General features: G+C 39.6%; 1 protein-coding gene across 2 annotated transcripts in view; it reads left to right on the forward strand.

Moving 5' to 3' along the window:
• The first annotated feature begins 11,042 nt into the window (after nt 1-11,042).
• The window catches only part of ARID5B (AT-rich interaction domain 5B), a 146,126-nt gene continuing 133,465 nt past the window's right edge, over nt 11,043-23,703 (forward strand). The window contains exons 1-2 of one of the 2 annotated variants that reach the window (XM_050958290.1): nt 11,043-11,198; nt 11,566-11,820. In XM_050958290.1, the coding sequence (XP_050814247.1) occupies nt 11,178-11,198; nt 11,566-11,820 (276 nt within the window). In that variant the 5' untranslated portion in view covers nt 11,043-11,177. The remainder of the gene's footprint in view (nt 11,199-11,565; nt 11,821-23,703) is intronic. The other variant, XM_050958289.1, reaches the window with a different exon arrangement.

Here is a 23,703-nt window from a genome sequence, read left to right on the forward strand (position 1 = left end):
GATTTTTATGAGTTATGGCTCTGATGTTACTTGTGTGTTTGCCCATAATGGGTCTCTCTGGAGCAACACTCATCAACCCACATTAATAACATCTCAAATGTGTACCTTGGTTAATAGCTGGCCAGGTGGAAACCTCATGAATTTTATTTTAGCTGAGTGATCTTCCTGTGCTATTGTAGGGAACCGGTCTTCATTTAGCATGGGGAAGATTACCCAAACTTAATTTTTGCATAGGGCTAAGTAAACAGTTTGTTAAACTGTTGAGGGTCCAGCCCATATTAAGAATTTCACATATTCAGAATGGTGACATATCTGTTGTTATGGGCTATGTTAACTTTGAACATCCAACAACTCTGCCAGTCCTAGAAACTTTCATGTACGCTGCTATGTTGCCAACTTCTCGTTATTTAAGTTCAAGTGTCACAGTGTTCAGCTGTGGGAGTCATGTAACTATATATGAGACTCTCAGCATTCATGGTTTTTAGAAAAGTAAATTTTTAATCCTCCTGGTTGCAAAGAAAAGCTGGAAAACATGATGCCTAAAGGCTCAAAAATGAGAGGGTAAATTAAAAGAATGCTAAATGTACTAGTCTGTCTTAAAAGTCATAACATAGAAAAACAATCAGTCATATTTGGGGGGAGCCTGACTCATGAATTTTCAGTGCTTGATACTGTGATCTGAAGAATTCCATGACACAGCGCCTGGCCCAAAGCCCAATGAAGTAAATGTGTGGTTTGGATCATGCCCTTCTCTCTGGTCTGGTGTGCTCAGGAACTTGATTGTTCCTTGATCTAACAAACTGAGCACTTTCCCCAAAGCTCCTCTACAATTTAAATCCCTGGCAGAGCAATGCTCTAACCAGAAAATAAATAAATGAAATAAAGCAACAAGCCTGCTCTCTCCACACATGCAAACATACAAGGCTTAGGATTGTATCTCGGCTGGGTTTCATTCTAAGTATAAAAATGGGCTTAGAAGACTTCCATTTAAAATTGTTTCCTGTCTCCTACCATTCCTAACCACAAATATTTTTAATTGTAAGCCATGAAAATAAAGCTATTTAATAAATTTACACTTTAAATGCTTTTTGGTTCAACTTTGACTGTTTTTAATAAACAGTCTTATTTTGGCTTTTATGTATTCAGTTCCAGCTACTACGCTCTCTGTACCCTATCTTATTTCCTTCATGTAATCTACAGATCTTCCGTTATCATTGCTATGTTTTATGGTTTTGCATTACTTTATTGACTCATTGCACTGTAGTTTCTCTCTCCCTCCCCACCCCTCCCCTGACCCCTTTGAAAATAGCCTTTTATGAGAAGCTTAAGTAAAAGCCTGGAATGTGCAAAGGAAAGTGCAGAAACATTACAACAGTTTGCAAATTTCTTTTGGCCACAGAAAATATTCATACAGAGAAATTTAGCCAGTGCCTGCAGGACAAAATCCAACTTCTGATTATACATGGAATTTAAATTCCTGCTATAAACAAACTATTTTAAGTGTATGGAGTTTAGAAAAAAAAAGGCTATATAACTTATGCCAACAGTGCAATATGAATATATATTCTCTTGTTACTGGGAATAAATGTTCTATTGCACCATGACAGATGCTATTGATACCACATTTGAAATGTTAAATACATTTTAAACTTAAACAGGATGTCAACAGTCATAAGAACAAATAGAGTTGGTTAAAAAGACACTGTCACTATCAGCTCAGAAAATCGCAACATAAGAACATAAGAATGGCCTTACTGGGTCAGACTAAAGGTCCATCTAGCCCAGTATCCTGTCTATCAACAGTGGCCAATGCCAGGTGCCCCAGACGGAGTGAATCTAACAGGCAATGATCAAGTGATCTCTCTCCTGCCATCCATCTCCATCCTCTGACAAACAGAGGCTAGGGACACAATTCTTTACCCATCCTGGCTAATAGCCATTAATGGACTTAACCACCATGAATTTATCCAGTTCTCTTTTAAACGCTGTTATAGTCCTAGCCTTCACAACCTCCTCAGGTAAGGAGTTCCACAAGTTGACTGTGCGCTGCGTGAAGAGGAACTTCCCTCCCTGTTCCCCTGCTGTTCCAGGGTGGAAGTCAACTACCCTGGGTCTCAACTCAACACAGCATATGTTCCCCAGTATACTGGCACAGCTGTGCTAGTTGCATTTTGGAATGGCAGAGCCAAAACCCTCCCCAGTCCCACTTCAGTCCACCCGTTCCTTCCCCCCTGTGAAGATCCTCCACTCCTCTCACCTTGCTACTGGTAATGCAGGTACTGATGGGCTGGAAAGGTGTAGCCCCAGTGCCAGCTGAGCCACAATTTGGCCCTAAACAAACTAGAAGACGACAGACGTATGTTTTCACCTACTTCTTTCAGTTACAGTTATTTAGGTGTTACTAATAACTATTATTTAAATCAATGAGACTACTTGAGGAGTATCACACATGAGTAGCACTATCTGGCCTGCTAGTAAGTATTGCATTTTCAGAAAAGTGTGTAATTTTTCAAGTTGACGGTATTCCTTTAAGAGGGTCTTCCAAAAACTCAATTTTGCAATGCTCACGACATTTTTGATTTCTAAAAAGACAGCTTTTTAGTCTGACACAATGAAAAGAAAATGCTAAAGGGATCTATGGGGGAAAATGCTATTGCAAAATAACCTGATACCAGGTATTCACATTTTTCATCCATGAGTGCATGCATTCATGTAAGGTGTGACTGTGTATGTTAAATTAGAATACAATGCAGTACATTACACTTTTGGTGTTAAATTTGCCTTTAAGGGTCTGCATCCTGAAAGATAAAACTCCTATAACATTTGGGCCAACCCCACTTTTGAAGGTGTTTGGACATGTTATTTTGGATTAACCTTTAATAGAAATGGGATCAGCTGTGAATTTTGGAGCTGAACTTTCCCAAAATCTGGAGATGATGTAGATGCTGGTCCTTGACTTTGATCTTTGGCAGATGCTCCACAGCAAGAGAGACTTGAAGGAGACTCAATCCAACAGACCAGAATGGAACAAGTTTCCAGGCTTACTTAGATAATGCAAAAGAGTCAGAAGAACTCAAACATGGATGGAGAGTTGGGGTTTTCTTGCAGTGCTTACAAAGTACTTTTGAAGAAATATTGATGGGAACAAGAAGATCAACCTGCCTGAAGTAAAACAAATAAATAAAAACCTGTTTGTGCCAAATACCTTCTAACAATTGTCCAAGGCTAATTTATCTGTGTGAGAATATAACCCCAATAAATATTCCAAGGTCAGTGAGACTTAGGGTGAAAATGCGGCAGAAATGCAAGTTACACTGGCTAGAAGTTTGCTGTGGGCAAAATTAACATACACACCCAGTTTCTCAATGGTATTTAAATACAACATCTCTCTCGCTCACATTATCTCCTTCCCCTTTAAGAAATATCCTCGTCTCTTTAAAATGGCAACACTCACTAGTAACAAGCACCAGATTCTAGCAGAAAAAGTATCAGCTACATGCAATTCAAATGAGAGTGAGATGTTCTCCCACTTTGCCCATGTAAGGTCCACATAAGAGATAGCTATATGGAATAGAAATGAAAGCATGAAATGTGCCCATCCAACACTAAAGCTCTCCCCCGCTTCCAACTAAATCTCCACTTCTAAGCTTTCCTATCCCTTTCCTTATCCACTCAACTCTTCCCCCAAATAACCTAACAACTTGGGAAAGTGAAAAAGCTCTCCAGTGTGACCTGAAAGTCTTGGTCTCTAGAAAAACAACGGGGTAAGCAAGAACCATGTTCAAGGACCCTTCACTGAAAGTGCCCAGGCTCCAGCCCCCTCCTATTTAAGCCAAAAAGCTGTTAGCCTGAGCACCAGATGCATGAGATAAGGATAGAGGGGGTCGTAGAAATGTGCAGGAACCAAACAATTTAGAGCTTTGTAGGTTAAAACCAACTCTTTGAATTTCCCCAGTGAATGAACTGGAAGCCAGTGCAGCTCAGGGAACAAGTGCAGCATGTTCCCTGGGAGAAGCACCACTGAAGTGACCAGTGTCATTTTGCACCACATGAACTTTTCAAGTGGTTTCAGGTGCAGCCCCATGCAGAACTCTTTACAACAATCTAGGCTAGCCATGATGATGGCAGGAATCACATTGGCAACGTCCATATATGAGAGAAAAGATTGCAAAGTTCTGGTCAAGTTAATATGGCCACTGCTACTAGTTGTGTGGATACTTATTTAGACTCCATTACCTTAGTATCTGAGTTCATCACAATCATTAATTAATGCATCCTCTTAACCCCTCCTGTGAGGAAGGGGAATAGTATCCCCATTTTACCACTGGCAGAGAGAAATGAAGTGATTTGCCCCAGTCACATTGGAAGTATGTGGCAGGTCTGAGAACTAAACTCAGGGTCTCTTGAATCCTAATCCAGTGCATTTGCTCAAAGACCTTCCTTCCTTCCTTCCCTGAATCTTTTGGGGGTTGTGGAGAGAGCAAGTTTGGCAAAGAGCCTGCAGTCATCACAGGAGATTCTCCTTACCAGCCAGTAGAGCAAAGGCCAGACTCCTTGCTTTGGAAAGGCCTATTTCAAACAAAGGTTTGTGATTATCTTTAAAAGACAGAATCATTACATTCCAGGGGGCTCTCTTTTGTTTTGTCAAACAGCTGGAGATAAACCTATGCGGGACAAAGCCTGTCATTTTGGCCCACAGCTCATGTGGCATTTCCTGATGCCTCGGTCAGGGAACGGGAAGGTGATGATTGTGAGTGACAGTAATGCAGATGAGTTAGAATGTGGAGTTACAAATCTGTTGAAGTAGTGGGGTAGAGAAACTTTTGAGATGACCATTTGAACACAGAACAGTTTACCAGAGTTCCAGTATGTTAGATCTATGAGTTATAAGGTGCGCTTTGCTTTTGTCATCAAATAGCTCTGCTTAAAGATGTGCCTACTTGAAATAAATTGATGAGAATATAGTATCTCGTGTCAGTTCATTTCTCTCCCAGACCTATTCCTGGAAACCAAACCTTCCTAACTGATCAGCAGCTGGAATGAGGGCATGGCAACACTATGAAAAGCTGGACAGGGAATTAATAATATTGTTTCCAACTGAAATTACAGGGGAATTTAGGTACGCATAATACCAACTTGCCCATCTTGGAATGAGTCCAAGACACCTGAACCAACCAGCTCCTTTTACAAGCAGAGCTTTGGGATTTTCAGTGGCTTGATTTAATACCATAAAGGGAATTTAGTTAGGCAGTATGCTACATTGGGTGAGTATGAACTGGATGATCTAACAGATGCATAACTGTTGTGATCATATTGGCAACATACCTGGAACCCAAGGGCTGCAGCTACCTTTCACATAATATTACACCTTTTAGTTGAAAGCCCAGGCACACACTTATTTTTTTTCTTTTATCTTCTTAGATATGTAGAAATTGCTCCTTATTTTTCATCACCAATAAAACAACCTGCAAATACTCAGCATCATCCATGCCTTACAATTACACACAGAAAGCAGCACTAGAACATCCTCAGTCCTTAGCCCATTTTAGTGCCTCCCTCTATCACTAACTTCTATAGTTTACTGACCACAAGTGGGCAGAACCTCAGTTTTCAAAGAATGGGGCTTCCAACAGAATAGGGCCCTCTAGCACCATGCTAAGGTATTAATTCAGGTCAGAGTTAGATGGATGAGAGCCATGAACAAAAATGACCCCCATCAATCCTGCAGTACCCTGCAATCCAAGACTGAGATACTCAGAGTTCTAGTTGTTGTCCCAAATAAAACATTACACTACATTTTATCAAAGCAATGTACTACATGTGCACAACATATGATTTTAAACATGGAATACTTGTTTCTAAACCAAATATAATCAAAATCATACATTTGCCCTCACCCAGGCTCTGATCCTGAAAGCACTTAGGCATGTGCTTAACTTGATGCATGTGAATAGTTTCATTGAAGCCAATGGCATTATGACATGGAAATTTAGCATGTACATAAGTGCTTGCCACATCAGAACCACTGGGGCAAGTTTTGCCTATGGATGTGCACACAAGGACTTCATGGACTTCATGGGGAGCATCATGTGCACTTTGGAGAGCAGAATTTGCCTCTTAAAAAGCTTTATAATTGAAATTTTAAAAAGGCATCCCTGGCCAGGAAACAAAAGCCACACACACAGTATAAAGCAGAAAGACCTCTTCCCCATACTGGTTAATTCAAAACCAGCCAAATGGAGTTATAGAGAAGTTTATTATTAATACACATCAACAGTGAGCTCAGCTCCCCTACAAAACACAAAGATAAAGACATTCCTGCCCTCCAAAGCTTGCAATATGAGAAGTGTATTATTTTCTATTATTTGTATGGCAGTGACACACAAAATCCTCAGTTAGGATCAGAGCCCCATTGTTCTAGGGGCTGTATGAAGACATAGAAAAAGATATTTTCTGCCGCCCTAAAAGCTTGCAGTGAAAAAGTTAAATTTAAAAAAATCTTAAGACCCTCTTTTGGATCGATTGACAGCCACTAAAAGCTATGTTTCCATGAGGCTGTAAGTGTCTGAAAATAGCAGTTTACTGGATAACCAGGCTGGCTACAACAAATAAGCTTTATAATAAAATGAGATCAAAACCACAAACCAACCAAAACACAGCCCCGCTGCTACACAAACTCTGAGCGCTAGGAGTCGCAAGAAAAGCAATGACCAGAGTATTGTAACCTGATTTCTTCCCCTGAACCAGTAGACTTGTTGCTGCCTCTCATTAGCATAACCTGGATCATGATGTAAATACTCCTGCCGTAATAATAGTCATTAATAAGGACAGCGGTTTGATTTTTTTTTCTTCCAGGGCTGGAATATAATTGCTGCGGAGAGGGATTGGCTTGTAAAACATCCTATTATCAGCTGTAATCAAGCTCACAAATTCCCCGGTCCAAGCATCTGCTCAGATAGCCTTTTTCGGGGGTAGAGAGGGAGAAGCGCTTCAGATCGAAGATCATTACAGAGACGTATCGCTGGCTGTTGAGGAACAGCTTCTCCGGGTCTGAACAATGGTTTAGCGCTAGCCCCGCACATGCGAAAGGAGCCATGCCAGTAGGATTACAATCACTGCATCAAGTCTGCAAAAGGCCCTGGCTACCCCCAATATGTTTTCTCTTTGTATTCCCCCCGATCGGACCCACTGACGTGCCTGACACGTGGATGGAGATTACGGGACAACTTGCTTTCTTTCTGTTCTCATCTCTTGTGTCGCTGGAAAAATAAGCAGCGAAAAGGGGTGGGGGGTGCACAGCAGCTTGAATCTCCTGGCTTTATCAAGGCATTGGCTCACCAATAAAAGAAGGCTGCAATTGCAGATTCAAGCCACATGCGGTAGTGTGTAGCAATTAGTAGATAAACCGCTGACTAAAGTCCTAAAACATGAAGTATTATTGAAGTCAAGGTCAAAAATGCTTCAGTTCTCTTGCAAAATAAAAAAGTGGGGAGAAAGAAAAGAGGGCGGGACACTTGCACTTTCCAGGGAAGGTACAATTTCTGCACACTGTACTTTTTATGACAGTGTTTATTACAGATGAAGGTCCCCTAATTGTTTCACTGCTGGTTTTGCAACTAACTTAATCCGCCAGTTCCTTTATGAAGCAATTCACAGACACACTGAATAACATTGCCCCTCTCACCATCCTCCTCCCCCTTCTCCAAGAAACCAGCTAAAAAGCTGACACGGGACTTTAAAACATTTTTTTTAGATATATAGGAAAATCAATAATAGAGGCATGATGCTGCAGGTGACTGAATCTCAGACCAGGAAACAGACTAGAAATGGCTGGGAATATTAACACCAAAAACTGCTTATTTCACTCTTTATATTCAGAAAAGCCTTGCTACAGGCTTTGATAGATAAATAAAGCAATTGCTTTCATGATTATAACTGTCCTGAATGGATTGTCTTCTTACACCATTCAATCTGTTTATGAGTATTTACTTTACATTAGTAGAGAGACCCTGCACTGCAGGAGTTTGCTTCTTTTCCCCTGGGTGTCAGTGTCTGAAGCCTTACATCTGCTCTGTGATTGATGGAGCCTTGAATACACGTTATTACTCTTTCACAAGCAGAAATCAAACAGGCTATTAACTACATTACTTCAAAGAACAGTTTCAATACAATCTACTTATCTTAATTGAAACTTTCTTTGTATGGATATTTGCAGAGGAGATAATTTACAGGTGTGTAGCAAGCATCACATTAAGGGAAGTAAAGTAGAGGTGGATTTATACCATGATTTTTAAGATACTCTTAAAAGCCATTCACAGAACTGGACGCAAGATTTTATTTGAGGTAGTTTCTTGGGTTGGGGGAGGCTATCATTGTGCCTGCGGGTTGGATCTCTGCAGCACGAATTTGGTTACAGGACTGCAGGTTTTCAGAACTATCCAAGACATTGCACTGCAATTGTTAACATCAGAAAAACCTTATCACGATTTTTTTTTCTCCCTGCAAGGATTACGCAGCATGCAGTACTGTGGAGCTCCTACCTTTAACAGACAGTGATACAGTGTTTCCAATTAGATAAAGTATCTTATAGACACTTGGAGACCACAGCTTCAAACAAAACAGAAGTTGCTCAGCTGTTGTAAAACGTTGTGCATGGGGGGGGGGGGGGGAGAAGGTTAATATACAATAGAGGAATGCCCGGAGGCTTTCTATTGAGGTTTCCTGCATAAATGTTGCTGCATTGCTTATACAGGAAACTGACTCAGTCAATCTTAAATATGATCTTGTCAAAATACTGCAGCCCAAGTTCTTTAAAACAAGCTTACTTCAACTACACTCGATGCTTACCAGAACAGTGCACAGCCTAATACACGTATCAGTCACCTCTATTGTTAAAGCAATCTTTAAATGCCCTCTGGCCACCTATAGGCATACTATTTAAAGATGGATAAAGTAAGTTAATTTAAGTAAATGTATACTATACTTACTGCACAGTAAAGGAAAGCAACAGTGAAGTATCATTTAATTCAGTAACCCCATATTCTCTACACTATAGACTGTAACGATCAGATGAAATTTCGAGAAAAGCTCATTAAAGAGTGATGCCCACAGATCATCTAACGTGGCTATGCTGAAGAATGGAAGAGAACAGTGTAAATGGTTATATAGCCTCCTACATCTGGCAGAGTTGTAATATTACTTTAAATTATTAAAATAGTTTTCGACAGCTTTCAGTTCTTTGGCAGGGGCTTTTATTTCTTATTGTAATTTGAGGATCTGCCATTTTCTTTCGTTTCTCTATGTATAGAAACAAGCTAGATCTTGCTTTTATTACTTCACCATGTTTTTTTAAATGTGGTTTAGATAATGTTAAGTACTCTAATCTCACTGAAATGAGCGCATGCATTATGAAAATGTAAAAAAAAAATCTACGCTCTAAGCCTCAAGTCACTGAGAATCCACATTTATCACCCCTGGTCCCCCCCCCCATACTATTAACTTCAACCATGTGAATATAATTTTCATTAGAGTAATCCTGTTTCAACTAGACGCTGTGACTAGAGGTGAAATGTTGCGAAAGCGTTAAAAATAGCTTACTAGTAATTTCAACATCCTGTAATTTTATCACAGATCAGGTTTCAACTGTCATACTGTACAGAGCTTATTTCCCATATATTACATGTTTACTTTTTAACATGCCAGACCTACTTTGGTAGGATCGGTGCCAATATAATAACATTAGAAGAGAGAAAGCGAGAATGCACCATTTTACATCAACACTGCGAAAATGCATCTGAAGGCTGCTGGTGAAAACATAGGCTGCTGGATTGGTGTTGGGCTTTGCCATTTGATTGCATTGCTCACTGTGCCTTTTCCTTGTTCTGTCGCTCTTAAGTTTCTCAATGTTTGCATAATAACCCTGCATGCAAACCTCGTAATGCTTCAGGGCTCCAGAACAATAAATATACACGTTTAAAGCCTTTATTGTCTCACGGTTCATGCCCCCGGTTTTAAACAGCTTAATTTCGAGTTGTATTTAACTAGTTTCCAAATGGATTTTTTTCCCCTCTCCTCCCCCTCCTCCCGGTTCCAAACTATTACTGAGGTAGCGCTCTAGCTCTCTCCTGTGTGTGTGTTAAAGTCAGTATTTCTGCAGCACTTGGTTATATAAACACATTATGATTTGAGATCGCCCTTGGCAGAGATCAGCATTGTAAACACGTACTAATGTATATACATCAAAATTAAAGAATGCACACGCAGAGCTGGGAGCAGCCTGAATTCATATTCCGAGAAGACCCACTGCTCCCATGTATTGATTTATCATGCATCGTTTATTGTTCCATCCCCTATATGCAGTAGCTGTCCGTTCAATATTGTTTGCAAAATCCAGTGACTCTGTGTGTGTGTGTGTGTGTGTGTGTGTTCATTAGTCTAGTCTTCTTTTTCCAAAGCGAACAAATGCATTAATATTTATACGTTTATATAATCGATAACCCACTTTCTTCCCTTTCCCACAGAAAACAGACATCAAGCAGTCAATGTAACAGATTAAGTTCCTTGAAAATATGGCAGTGAGAGAGCGTAATTTAACTATCAAACAAATCTACATGTCTAATAAAGGCAAATCTACTAAACAGAATTAGAAAGACGAGCTGCGCCCCAGAATCTCTGCAGGAAATGTTCTTTATATTAGACATATACAAGTAGGTCCTGTCAGATCCGCAGCTCAACAGGACAGCTTTTCTGCCTATCAAAAATGAAACGATGACCCTATCCATCACCATTGGGGCTTTGCAGGAATAAATTCAAGTCCCCACACAGGCTCCAGCTTTGCAATATTTTTTTCAGGTTTTAGATCTCAATTTTGCCTTGATCCATCCGCCCTTGTCCTATGCTTTGACTCAGCCCCGTCCCATGTTGCCAATTTGATCAGGCAGCAATTGGGTGAAAAAACTCGCCGTTTCCACACCTCTGGGAAATCGGAGGATAGGAGAAATATTGGGCTGCTTTTCTGGTCATTTTGGGTGAGCTGGGAAGGCGAGGTTCAGGTTTTATATTGAGGGTTCGGGCTGGCTGCTGGAGGAGAGAGCTTTACCCTGCCAGGACCTGATGCAATCCATTCAAGCCAACAAGTTTGGAGAGAATGTTGAGTTCAATCAATTCAGAACGTCGAGATGGAGCCCAACTCAGTCCAGGTATTCGTCTCTCCTCCGCTTCTCTGCCCTGACCCCCCCAGCCCCGACCCCCCAGCCCCCGGCACCCGCCCACAAACTTTCCAGCAAACTTTCCCCCTCTGCACCCCCAAATGACATCCCCCCTTTTAAAATTCCTTCACTGATCATACATAGGCACAGATTATTATTATCACAGTGATGATGATTATTTTTCCCGTGGGGGGATTCTTTGCTGGGTACTGTCAGACTCCTTATTTTAGATAATGGTATTCCCACCTTAAACCTCTGTGTATGTGTACGTGTGTGTGTGATCTCTATACGATTGTCTCTCATTTATTATGATGGTTCTATTTATTTTATTGACTTGATTTTTTTTAATTCCCTGCAGTGGGTCGGCTCTCCGTGTGGTTTGCACGGTCCTTACATTTTCTACAAGGCTTTTCAGTTCCACCTTGAAGGCAGACCAAGAATTTTGTCCCTTGGCGACTTTTTCTTTGTAAGATGTAAGCCAGAGGATCCGATTTGCATAGCGGAGCTCCAGCTGTTGTGGGAAGAGAGGACTACCCGGCAACTTTTATCCAGCTCCAAACTTTATTTCCTCCCAGAAGATACTCCCCAGGGCAGAAATAGTGACCATGGCGAGGTGGTAAACATATCTCACTCTGTCTGTCTGTGTGTGCGCGCGTCTGTGTGTATCTGTACAGATTTTCCTCCCCCTCCTCCCGTAATGTTTATTAAAGGACAGGATTGAAATGTTCCCTTCTGCAGGCAACGTAAGGCTCTTTTAAAGGGGTAGTGCCACAAACAGGGACTTGAGCTGTTTGTCATCGTAAGAGTTTCGATGGCAGCTCCACCCGGGGGGGGGGCAATGCTCTTAAAAAAGCCACAATCAAATAACTTGGGGAGGGGGATTTAAGGATTTTTTAAATGATTTGTTTCCACTTCTTGCTGCTGCTGTGTGAACGTCACATGCTTTGGTGTTTTGTGTCTCCTGCCCCTGATTTCAGGGGCTGGTTGAGGAGTGGGGGATTTGGTGGATTTAGATATTGTTAACATTTTTTCAGTATTTGATATGTTTAAGAGGGCGGAAATTACGAAATGGAGGCTGAGTGAGATCAAAAGCTATTGAGCTGGCAAAGACGTGTTGAATAAAGTGATAAATGACAGGTACTGGAATAATACATTCAAATAACTTGCAGATATGCCTGGGCGTATTTCAAAGCAGTCATGTAACCAGCACAAACACGTTAAGCATTAACAACGATCTCTCTTTTCTGGTGCATTTCACTGGATGTTCTAGTTTAAAATTACTATGAAAAAAGTGGACATTTTCCAGAAAGACTGGCGGGTGCGTGGAAGGGAATGAGTTAAAGACTAATGCTGAAGTCAAGCTGTTTCGTTTTACAGTCCCCCTGAATTACTTCTAATAGGGAGAACCCATTGTCAATTTCATCCTGGAAAGTTTGATTAGAAGTACCCCAGAAGTGCAAAGCCAAGGTCTGGAGCCCAGATTGCGATTGCGTTTAGAGTGTATTATTCTAGCTCTGTAATTTCATGTATGACCGCAATTTTGCTGGCTACTCTAGTCAGCTGACTGCACTGTGTTATTGAGGAACTATTTCAGTGTGGTGTTCAAACGGCGCTGTTTATGCGGAGAGATGGCCAGTTCAAAAGCGCTCAGAAATAGCCAGATGTGGCTGCAATAATATTTCAGCTGCCTAAAGTGCAAGCATGAGGGGAAATGACGGGAAGCCTTCCTTATTTCCACTATAAGCCCCTGTACAATCTGAGCTGCCAATTCCTTCAACAGTCTATAGTCTGATGGAGTTAATTGTAGTTTTTCTCAAGCTCTCCCCTCCACCTCGAAGTATCGAGTTACCCATTCCTATTACATGCTACTTAATTACTGTAACCTTTCAAACATTCCCTTATAAATTGCTTCTTCTGAGATAAATATGTAGTTCTGCTGTCTTACTTTTTTTTTAAATTGCCCATCTTTTCTGATGTCAATAATTAAGACATTTTGGAGCATGGAGAGGGTATTGAAAAACATTAACAGGTTGACCTCTCTTCTACTGAAAGTGCCTCTGCCCCCTCCCCCTGTCCAACTTTCCTGTGCAGCTGTCTGTCTTCCCCTCCCCCTCACTACTACTTATTATTTGCTTTTCAAATTTATTACTTCAGCATGGGCTGTGATCTGGAAAAGGCAAGGATTAAATATCCAGAAAAGACTACAAGTGTAATAGACATTCTGCTAAACCAGACAGGAAATCATTCTGAATTTTATTAGATATTTTGTGGTAACTTCTTTTGAAAATGTATTTGAAACATTTCTTTTAATCCTCTTCTCAGTTTACCACTTACCTATTTTAATTTCTGTGTTCACAATTTAAATTGAAGACCCTCTTCTTAAGGATAAAAAAAGATGACAGTGAAGGATGGATGCTCTAAAATTGCTGGTGGTGAATATTTAGAAGCCATACTCCTGTGTGTGAGAGTGTTTTAAATGAAAGATTTGGATGAGAGGGGGTGGGAAATGGGACACAAATCATTTTAATATGCTTTAATGATCAGCTCATGTTACTGTGGTATGAACATCAGAGAAAATTAATCCTACCATTACATGTAAGAATGTTCCTTCTATGCAGTAATTCTCAGCTGCATGTACATTCATAATATTATGCATGATTTGATTTTTTAAAAATGCAAACACTGGTAGTAATTAGCTGTATGATTATACTTGTATATTTCATTAGGGCTTTAACTGATGTCATTCTGAATTATTCAACCATATGAAAACAATTTTCAATTGAGATAATGGCATGCCTTGGAATTATGCAAATGGTTATTGCATTGTATAAAATAATTATGACAAATGTAAAGCAGGTAGAAAGTTTCCTAATGCAGTACTGTTTTACACCCCAGTGATGTCATTTTCCCCCTGGCCTAAGTTAGTCATTCATTAGCAAAGTAGCAGCAGCAGCAAGAAATAGCAACAGCTCACAGAGATACTTCTTTGGCAGAGAGCCTACAGAAACTAGTATTTAGAGCCAGGGCCTAGAGAGGGCAACATAACACTCCCATTAAGAAATGTGCTTTGTTTTCACTTACTCCATTAACTTGTTTATATACATTGACATGATTTTTATCATTGATTTAAATAGTTTTGAATGATAAATTCTGTTCATAAATGTGCAGCTAAAAGACAAAAGGCTGCATACTGATTGGCAATGTGTTACTTAAGGAAACATTTTGCATACTGTATTAGTATATAGCACAGTTATTTTAAGTCACTAAACCAGAGTAGTAATTCTTTTTTGTAAATGACAGCAACATCTATTTCTAAAGCACAGGCAGGGCTGTGTTTAGAATAAAGATGTTTTGTAACCCTTTATATGTCTTCTGTGTATGGAAATGCTATTCTTGAAATACAGGTAATTTATAACTATAGAGAAGACATCCTTCTTGGTTTAAGAAAATGTATGGATTTAAACTCCCTATCTTGCATTAGGAAAACTGGTATAAAGTGAGGTTGCACTTTTATGTGTATTGTAAATCTGCTGTATCAAAGGTTTTCTGTGATGTCAAAGGTCAACAGAGGCACTTGCTGTGAGTAAAATTGTTGATTAGCAGAGCAACTGGTCTGATCTTAAACTGTTGATCAAGCCAGTCAGAGGTATAATTATTGTCAGGAGCAGATGTCCTCACTAGGTTAAGGATTAGTAGCACCAGCCTTTTAGAAATGTGGTGTCCGCACTACTAATGAACAATTTCTTACCATTGTAATATTCAGTCAGTGGCTACTCATACAGGAAATAGCGAAGTGGGTGTGTAATGATTCTGTTATTCAGAAATTACTGATGGCATATTTTATCTGATTGCCAAATATTTGAGTTAATCAGAGATGGGTGTATACAAAAGGCTTTTAACATCCCGTTTATCCTTCAGCCATATCTATATTTAACCATCTGTGCTGGTAAAACTGGATTTTGCTAATGCACACGCTCTATTTTAAGCATGTTTGCAGTTCTCTTGATGCCAATAGAACTACTCATATGCTTATAGTTAAGCATGCTGGATGGGGCAGTAGAGCACCATCATACTATCAAGCAAACAAAACTCAGCTGACCACAAATTGAATTTTGAATGTGTAACAAATGCAGGATCAGTCTCTTCCTTAGGTGCAAGTGTACGTATTAACGTCATAAAATTAACCTCTGTGGCTACACCCATGAAACCCCATTTAGAGACATGGAAATGAGAGCAGAACAGAGCTTGTAGGTCAGGCTTATGCTGATGTTCTCTCTGTGCACTCTTGATGTATGTCAGTGAGAGCAGTGGGAGGGCTGACATTGTGTGAAAGTACCACACCACTATTTTCTCTCATCAGCTGGGCAGGATGGGTGAGGTTTGCCTTCTGTCATAGTATAAGGTGGTGTCCTCCAGCTCTGCACATGGGGGAAAGCTTTCAGGTTTTGGGGGCATTCACAACACTACTTTTTGATAACCCCATAGGGAGTCATGTTGCCAGAAGTTCTGGAAATGCCTCACAGCCAACTTCTCTACACCCCATCCAGCAAAGCGCTTACGCACACGCTTAACTGAGCACAGGACTAGTCCTTGTGATTAGTCCAACTGGCTTCAAATGATGATAGCTCAGCATGAGCTTAAGCGCTTTGCTGGATTGGGGCCTCAAGGACAGTTGAGTGTGTCAAGTGGGGGTTTGTATAAAACAGTGCAGGCTGGATCAATGTAATTTGATGGGGCAGGGGAGGGAAGGTTCCCAATGGATTTGCAGAGAACTGATGCCATGAAAGCATCCTTGACTCTACCCCCTCCAAACCCTTCCTGCCACCAAATCTACAGCCCTGACTCAAGCGCTCCGAAGCTCAGTTTACACACACCCCAGCACCATGTAGCTCCAAATGGGTGGTGCTCACATGGGTCTGGTGAAACTGGGGATGATGCCACATTGGCTTAATCACACCCCACAAACCCAACAGAATTGTAGCTAAAGGTTTCTGAAGATTTTCTGCTCATTTAACCCTCTCCAACAGAAGCCACAGCAGGGACAATTTGGCCCTGTAAAACTATTGACCCTTTTGGGGAGGATATTCTAGAGTAGAATGCTTGTTAACAACTTGTATTTTCATGTTTTTAAACCTGTCAGCATTAATTAGCCTATTCTTAAAAAAAATATGAAAAGCAGAGCTCATTAAATGTAGGCATGGTATTTGATAGGGAGTGTACATGCTAAAAATATTAATTTTCTTAGTCTGAAATATCACTCTTTTGAATACATTGTTATTAATTTTACTTCTACTTATATGGTACCATTCGTTATAAACTAATTTAAGGGAATTTATCTAAATCTAGTCTTACTAGAGATCATTGTCTCAGTCTGGCTTACCAAATGATGTTCTGATCTTCTACCTTCACTCATGCAAGTAACCCTTACTAACACAAGTAGCTTGCATAAGTAAGAGTTGCTCACATGAGTAAGGGGAGCAGTGCCACCACCCTGTTATTACACATTAGACAGTATTTTGCATTTTCATACTAATTTTTTAAAATTTTACTCTGTTAAGAAAAGGTGTAATTTATAATTAGAAGGCTGACTTGTTTTGGAAAGCAACAAGTTTCCAAATCTTAATAGGCAGCAGATTTAAAACAAACAAAAGGAAGTATTTTTTCCACACAACGCAAGTCAACCTGTGGAACTCCTTGCCAGAGGATGTTGTGAAGGCTAAGACTATAACAGGGTTCAAAAAAGAACTAGATAAGTTCATGGAGAATAGGTCCATCAGTGGCTGTTAGCCAGGATGGACAGGGATGGTGTCCCTAGCGTCTGTTTGCCAGAAGGTGGGAATGAGTAGATCACTTAAGTGGGGATGGATCATTTGATGAATACCTGTTCTGTTCATTCCCTCTGGGGGTCTGGCATTGGCCACTGTGGAAAGACAGGATACTGGGCTAGATGGACCTTTGGTCTGACCCAGTATGGTCATTCTTATGTTCTTACATTCTTAAGTTTATAATTTTTTTATTGAGGGTCAGATTCTTTCACCTTTACAGATGCTGAGCAGTAACATGCTCCTTGAAGAGTCTTCTTGATTTCAATGGGATTACTTAGATGAGTAAGTGCCACTCAAGTGAGTAAGGGTGGCAGAATCTGGGCCCTAAGCAACTGATTGCAGTCTCATACGCATGGTCACGTATTGCTACCTTTCTTGGAAAACCTGCTATGTCGCTTGCATATTTATGGATTTCTTTCAAGATATGTAGGGATCAGTGTTCTCTTAGTTGAAATTAGAACTGAGTTCTCTCTTAGGCTTCAGAAGGGGTATCTTGCACACAGGTCTAGCCACATCAATAAAGTCAACAAATATGCAGAGTACAATTATTAAAGGGTGCTTGGCAATTGATGCTATGAGCATGATTTTGAAATATATTGTTGCTCAAATCAATGCAGTGCTGGAAATCAGGTACACTGTAATAGCAATGTTAGAGATATGACATTCATCATAAAAGATCATGGTTTTGGTAGTTGCATATCCACTCTTTATATTTTTGTTTCTCTCACTACCAGTAACATTGGCAAAGAAAGAAGAGGGAAATGGCATTACTCAGTGGAGCCACATATTGCTAGCCATTAGCCAGGAATCTGGTGTCTATGGTCACTTAAGCAGATTTTTTCCCCCTTACCTTTCATTTCTCAGTGTATTCAGCCTGTAAAATGCACCCACTGCGCTCCATAGTTGCTTTTCCCAGCCTGATCAGTGGCACTAAACATTAAACTCTTGTCTTTTGAGAATAATAGGCTTTACATGCTACACCCTCAAGCATGTTGAGATACTGTGCAGGCTGGAAAATAAAAATGTTCTAATTGTGTCTTTTAAATAAGCATAGGAGTGAATTAATTAGACTATATTTTGTCTGTAGTTGCTTAGTTACACAATAGTATTCCTAAGCACAAGTAAGATAAATTGGCTCTTTTTATGCTGCTTGTCCCTTAATCATAATTACTGTATTGGCTCAGGAGAGTGAAGCATACATAGGTTTTGCATTTTTAATAATATTTAAACAATATGCCTATGATATAGAAAGTGTTCTGGTTCAAGTTCTTTATGTGCTTTTATTCATGAACAAGTTCTACTATTATGGGAGCGATATTTGCATTAGTTGCCAGAGATGTAGTTCTGGGAAATGCATAATTGTAATATTCTTGAAATGCTTATTCTGGCCCTTTCATTCATATTCAAAATAACAATGCTTCCCATCTTAAAACAATTATACATATTTGATTTAAGAGATTTTTCTTTGTGTTGGTGTGTGTGGGTTCACACCCTGTTTTAACCCTGTAGAGACCAGAGATATGTGGGATTGATAGTGTCATATCAAGTTGAGCTTTTTATTTTGTGGCTAAAATGTAGTCAGAAGGTCAGAAGGACATTGGTATCTTACAGCATTTATCCAGTGACATTAATATTTGGCAGTCATCCATGTTTCTATGTGAAGGTGCCAGGGTTATACATAATAGAGTTTGTTTTCATTTTCAAGGTATTTTATTCTGTCTGAACAAACTAGCCTCTTTTGGGATGTATTGTGATGGGGCTGCCACTGGCGAGCTAAGAACTTTAGTTTCTTTCTCCACTGCACAGTGTTGGTTGTGAATGATGGGCAAATTGATACAGATACTGAACAATGGAAGATTCTGGCAAGAAACCCACTGTACATGCTCAGTAGATGTATGTGAAAATTGGCTCCATTGTTCCGTTGTATGAAAAGCAAGTAAATTATTTACTGATATTTGCTAATTAAAGCACATATTGTTTTACCAGCACAATAGAATACAATACAACAAAAGACAAAAGAATAGGCTTGCATAATTTAAACCTGCTAATGCTATGTACTTTTTGTTTAGAAAAATATAATTATGTAATCTACAAGGAAAGCTTTTCAAACTGTAACAGTCCTAGGCAAAATTAGCAATTAAATGCTTGTCAACTTGCCTAAACTTAAACAGCTACCTGAGATCTATAGGCCATCTGATCAGAAAATATTTTGAGTGAAACCTATTTTCTCCTTGGTCATAACTTCTATCTGCACTGGCAGATATAAATTCAATTTGAACCTCTGTTCAGGAAAAAAACAAAAAAAAAAAAACAAAAAAAACAAACCCCCCAAAACAGGAGTTGCTATAGAAATCAGAAATCAAAGTGTTTGCACTCATCCTTCTAGAAGCCCCCCTTCCCTTCACAGACCAAATTTACTAGTACCCCACAAAGAGCCGGTAACGCTCCATTCCTTATCATTTTATGTGATTCCTTTTACAAATGCTGAATCATGAAGAGGAGATTCTACAAAAGATGTATTAATGCCAAGGGAATAGAATCCCACATCGTTTTAATTATGTTACTCTACTCAGATCCCTCATGTTGTCTCTTTGCCTTGTTTATGGACCCCAGTAGATTAAGAGCTACGTGATAGGTCCTAATGCTCCCAGGTTTTGCATTTTTGAATATAATTAAGTTGCAAACAAATATGTAAACTAAACACATGTCAGTATGCAGATTAGAGAAATGGGAGCAACACCAGTAACCTGTATTAAATAAGATCTTTTGCCCTTTAAAATTGGCTAAGGATTACAGATTAAAGGTTTTAGTCTAGCTTTTTAAAATTCTCCTGTGTCACTTAATTTCTTGTGCTATATGTATTTACAGTTAGACTTTATATAGTGCTTGAATGAAAAATGGTGGCCATATAAATGTAATTTTGAGGTGCATAAGGTGTCATCACTCCCAGCACACTTGCCTCTTCTGAGTGACTGACAAGTTAGTTGCTTAGTCAAGAAAGTAGTCTGCCCAGATGCCCTTCAAAATGCATGAGCATGTGCTGGAATCACTGTGTGCCAGAGGCAGTGGGAGGGTTGTTTGGGTAGTATGTGCTGAATGAGGAATTTAAGGTGGAAAGTGAAATTGAAAAGCATTTTCTGCATGTTAAAGCACACTACTGGTCAGTCAGTTCATCTCTGGCTCTGCTGCTGACTTACCTTGTGACCCTGGGCAAATCACATAACTTCTGTGTCTCACTAAACACATCTGCAAAATGGGAGGAATGGTACCTACCTCGTTTAGTTGCTGTGAGGATTAATTTGTAGCTTGATGCTGTGGAAATGCAAAGTATTTTACTGGTTAAATGACAGCCCAAGCCTTCATGTGCTCTAGAGATTTAATGTGGTATCTATTTCGCCACTGTAAGGCAGCTTTGCCCTCTTCTGTGGCCTTCCCAATGCCCAGTGTTCTCTGCTGCTGTTGTCCCTGCATATTAATGGTAGATGGGATGAGGACATACTTTGGAGCTTCATATTCTGAGATGAGGATTGTTAATTTTGGTCCCTCCAAAAAGCAAAACCCTTCAGGAATAGAGCCATAAACGCCACTAGCTGATTTACGGCCTTATTGTCTTAAATAGTATTTGCCTACAATGGCCACAGTAAATAAACTTGAAGGGGGAAAAAGATACATGCTTCCTACATTGGAGAGGTTGTTTAAGAATAATTTTCTGCTATAAAAATGTTCCTTGCCCCTTTAATACTAGTGAGGTCATTGAAGGAAGCATGGTTTTATGGTTAAAGCTATTGGCTGGGACTCAGAAGACCTGGGTTCAGCTCTGTCACAGACTTCAGGTGTAACCTTCGGTAAATCATTTAATTTCTCTGTGCCTCAGTTTCCTCTCTGTAAAATGGGGATGAGACTTCCCTAGCTCACAGGGATGTTGCAAGGATAAGTTAATGATTAATATATGTGAGGTGCTCAGACACTATGGTTATTGGGCTCATATGAGTATATATGCAGGGACATGTAGTAATCTGCTGAGCATTGGTAGCTGAAGTTAAAGCTGCATAACAAATTTAGAGATTTCCATTTGTTTATAAATTAACTTGATCATTTAAGATAATTTCTCCCCCTCCCCCCTTTTGGACATGCATTGTGGTCCTAACATCTGCCAAGTGGTCTAAGATGTGCACCCAATTCCAGGGGCAAGAACAACAATTTTGTATAATTTACATGAGGGTCATGCAATATCAAATTCCCATCTGAATTACAGAAAAATCAAAACTACATGAGGTGTAAATAAAGAGGATAATAGAGCCCTTTGTAGCAAAATGAAATATACAGTTCTATTATCCTTAGTGAATGTAGTCCATAATAGTCTAATTGTGTTTTGTGCTCCTGTGGGTGAATGTGTTTTCATCAACAATGCACTGGGTTGTAAAATATGCATCCCCAGCTATCTACTGTAGTAAAGGTTTCAATAAGAAGATGTTTTTCTCATGCAAATTATACTGATCAGATAAATGGCACACAGTGTCTCCTATAATCATCATCAACAGTTTTTACAGTATGTCTCCTGTTTCTCTAGGCCATATATTTGATGTTACTAGATCAGTAATTCAATAGACAGCCGAGCAGGTGTTCAAATCACTCTTGACCTCCAGAATTCTTTAAATGACCCCTGGAAGCACTGGAGTGAAAACATTCTCAGCATGTCAAAGTTTTGAGATATCTTAGTTGCCATAATTTTTTAAAAGCTGCCTTTGCTTCTTTAAAAGAAAAACTAGTTATTGGCAGCGAGCAAGAAGTTGTGATGCACTGTGTGCCTGCTTAGAATAAAGTTGTACAGTTGCGCCAGCTGGCCCGTGGCGATCTGCCTTCCAAGAGTTAATTTTTCTTTTTAAAAAAATAATCTGCTTTAAACTGTTCTAACTACCTGTTCTCTTTCCTTGGATGTAAGCATTCCAACCATCTGCTGAGTCAGGCAATATAGGGTTTTGTGCTTTCAGGAGGCTGTGATCGTTGCTTTGACAATAATGACATATTTAGCATAATGGCTCTCAAAGAGGTACCATCCCTTTTTACTGAGCTTCTCCTCTGAAAATGATCATCTGACACCTTCAGTTGGGTTAAAAACAGAATACAAGAAGGATAATTTGTATCAGTGTCTTTTCTAACCCTTTTCCCACACCTCAGCTTGATAGTGGCAAATATTTTACTTCACTCTGGAGTCTTGTAAGATGTATTGCAATTATAGGCTGACTAGATGCCACATTTTATTGGAATAGAAGAAAAAAGTGACTCCTTTTATAGGCAGTTATTTCAAGATTTAGATAACTGTGTGGGCAAGGGAAACATTCCCATTGGCTGGTCAGTATTCTTAAGGGGGCAGCAGAGATAAATCTAATTCCCAAGCAGAGTTGAAATTCACCTCTTTCTATCACAAACCTAATTTCATTGTAGCAGGAAAATTTTGTAAATGTTGCCTTCATTAAAGTCTTACCATGCAACGGAGATCTCATAAATATATCTCTTCAGAGCATAGTTAATCTCGTATGAGTTGAATATTTTTATACTGTAATCAACTTGGGTGGTTTTTCATGTTTCTATGGAGATATAATTATGGATGACATAAATGGTATACAGCAGATTTCTTTAATCTTCTAAAGGTTTGGTAGTCGTCAGTCACTGCATAGCTGGTTTTTATTTATTTAACATGTCTATTCATTTGTCATCTTTGTTTTAAGTGTTTCTTCATAACCAGGGAATCTTTAGAAAGAGAGATACAACGATGTATGACAGATAGTTAAGAAGGCTTCACTGTGTTAGTGATTCCAGGATTTGTTGGTTTTCTGAGGGAATCCATGCCCTCAGGAGATTAATAATTTGGTTGTGCCTGGTACCTTGAAAAGCCCTGGAGGTGCTGTAATGTCACAAGGGGCACTCTACTATTACTTGCATCATGCTGAAATCAACTCCTTTGAAGAAATAGTCCTGTTTATTTTCATTTTCTTGCGCAAAAGATGTTCCTTCTAGTTTGGATTTTAATGTCATACCAGAGAACAGAAATATGTGTAGTTGGTTTGGGTACTGAAATATTGAAAGGTGCCATGTAAAACCAAAGGCCGAGATTTTAAAAAGTTATTCGTGATTAGGGGAGCCTCCATTTTTAGATGCCCAATTTGGGAAACCTTAAAGCAGCCTGGTTTTTGTTTGTTTGTTTGGTTTGGTTTTCTTGTTTTTAGAAAGTAATGAGCACTCATCCTTTGAAAATCAGACCTCTTTAAGCTGTCTCAGACTGACCACCCCGCATGTGAAGCTCCAAAATCACTAGTCAATTTGTGGAAATGTTAATCAAATCTATTTTGTTTTTAAGGATAAATGTTGATTCTTTAGTATTTAGAACTCGTTATGCTGATGATTATCTGTTTTGCAATTTGAAATTCCCCTAAAGGGTCTGGGTGTTAGATACAGTGAAGTTTTGGCCCACACAGCACTGGGCACACCCAGGGCACAGCATAAGTACTGGCACTTCTCACCAATATGACTTTTCATTCATAAAACTCAGTGTTTCGCGAAGGTGGATAAGCACGATTAGTATCCCTAGCTGATAGATGAAGAGACGGAGGCAGTGTGAACTTGGGCAATTGCACTGTCAAAGATAGAGCTAGGACTAGAACCCATGTCAG

This window comes from Gopherus flavomarginatus, chromosome 6 (assembly GCF_025201925.1).
Source record: "Gopherus flavomarginatus isolate rGopFla2 chromosome 6, rGopFla2.mat.asm, whole genome shotgun sequence".
Classification (NCBI taxonomy): domain Eukaryota; kingdom Metazoa; phylum Chordata; order Testudines; family Testudinidae; genus Gopherus; species Gopherus flavomarginatus.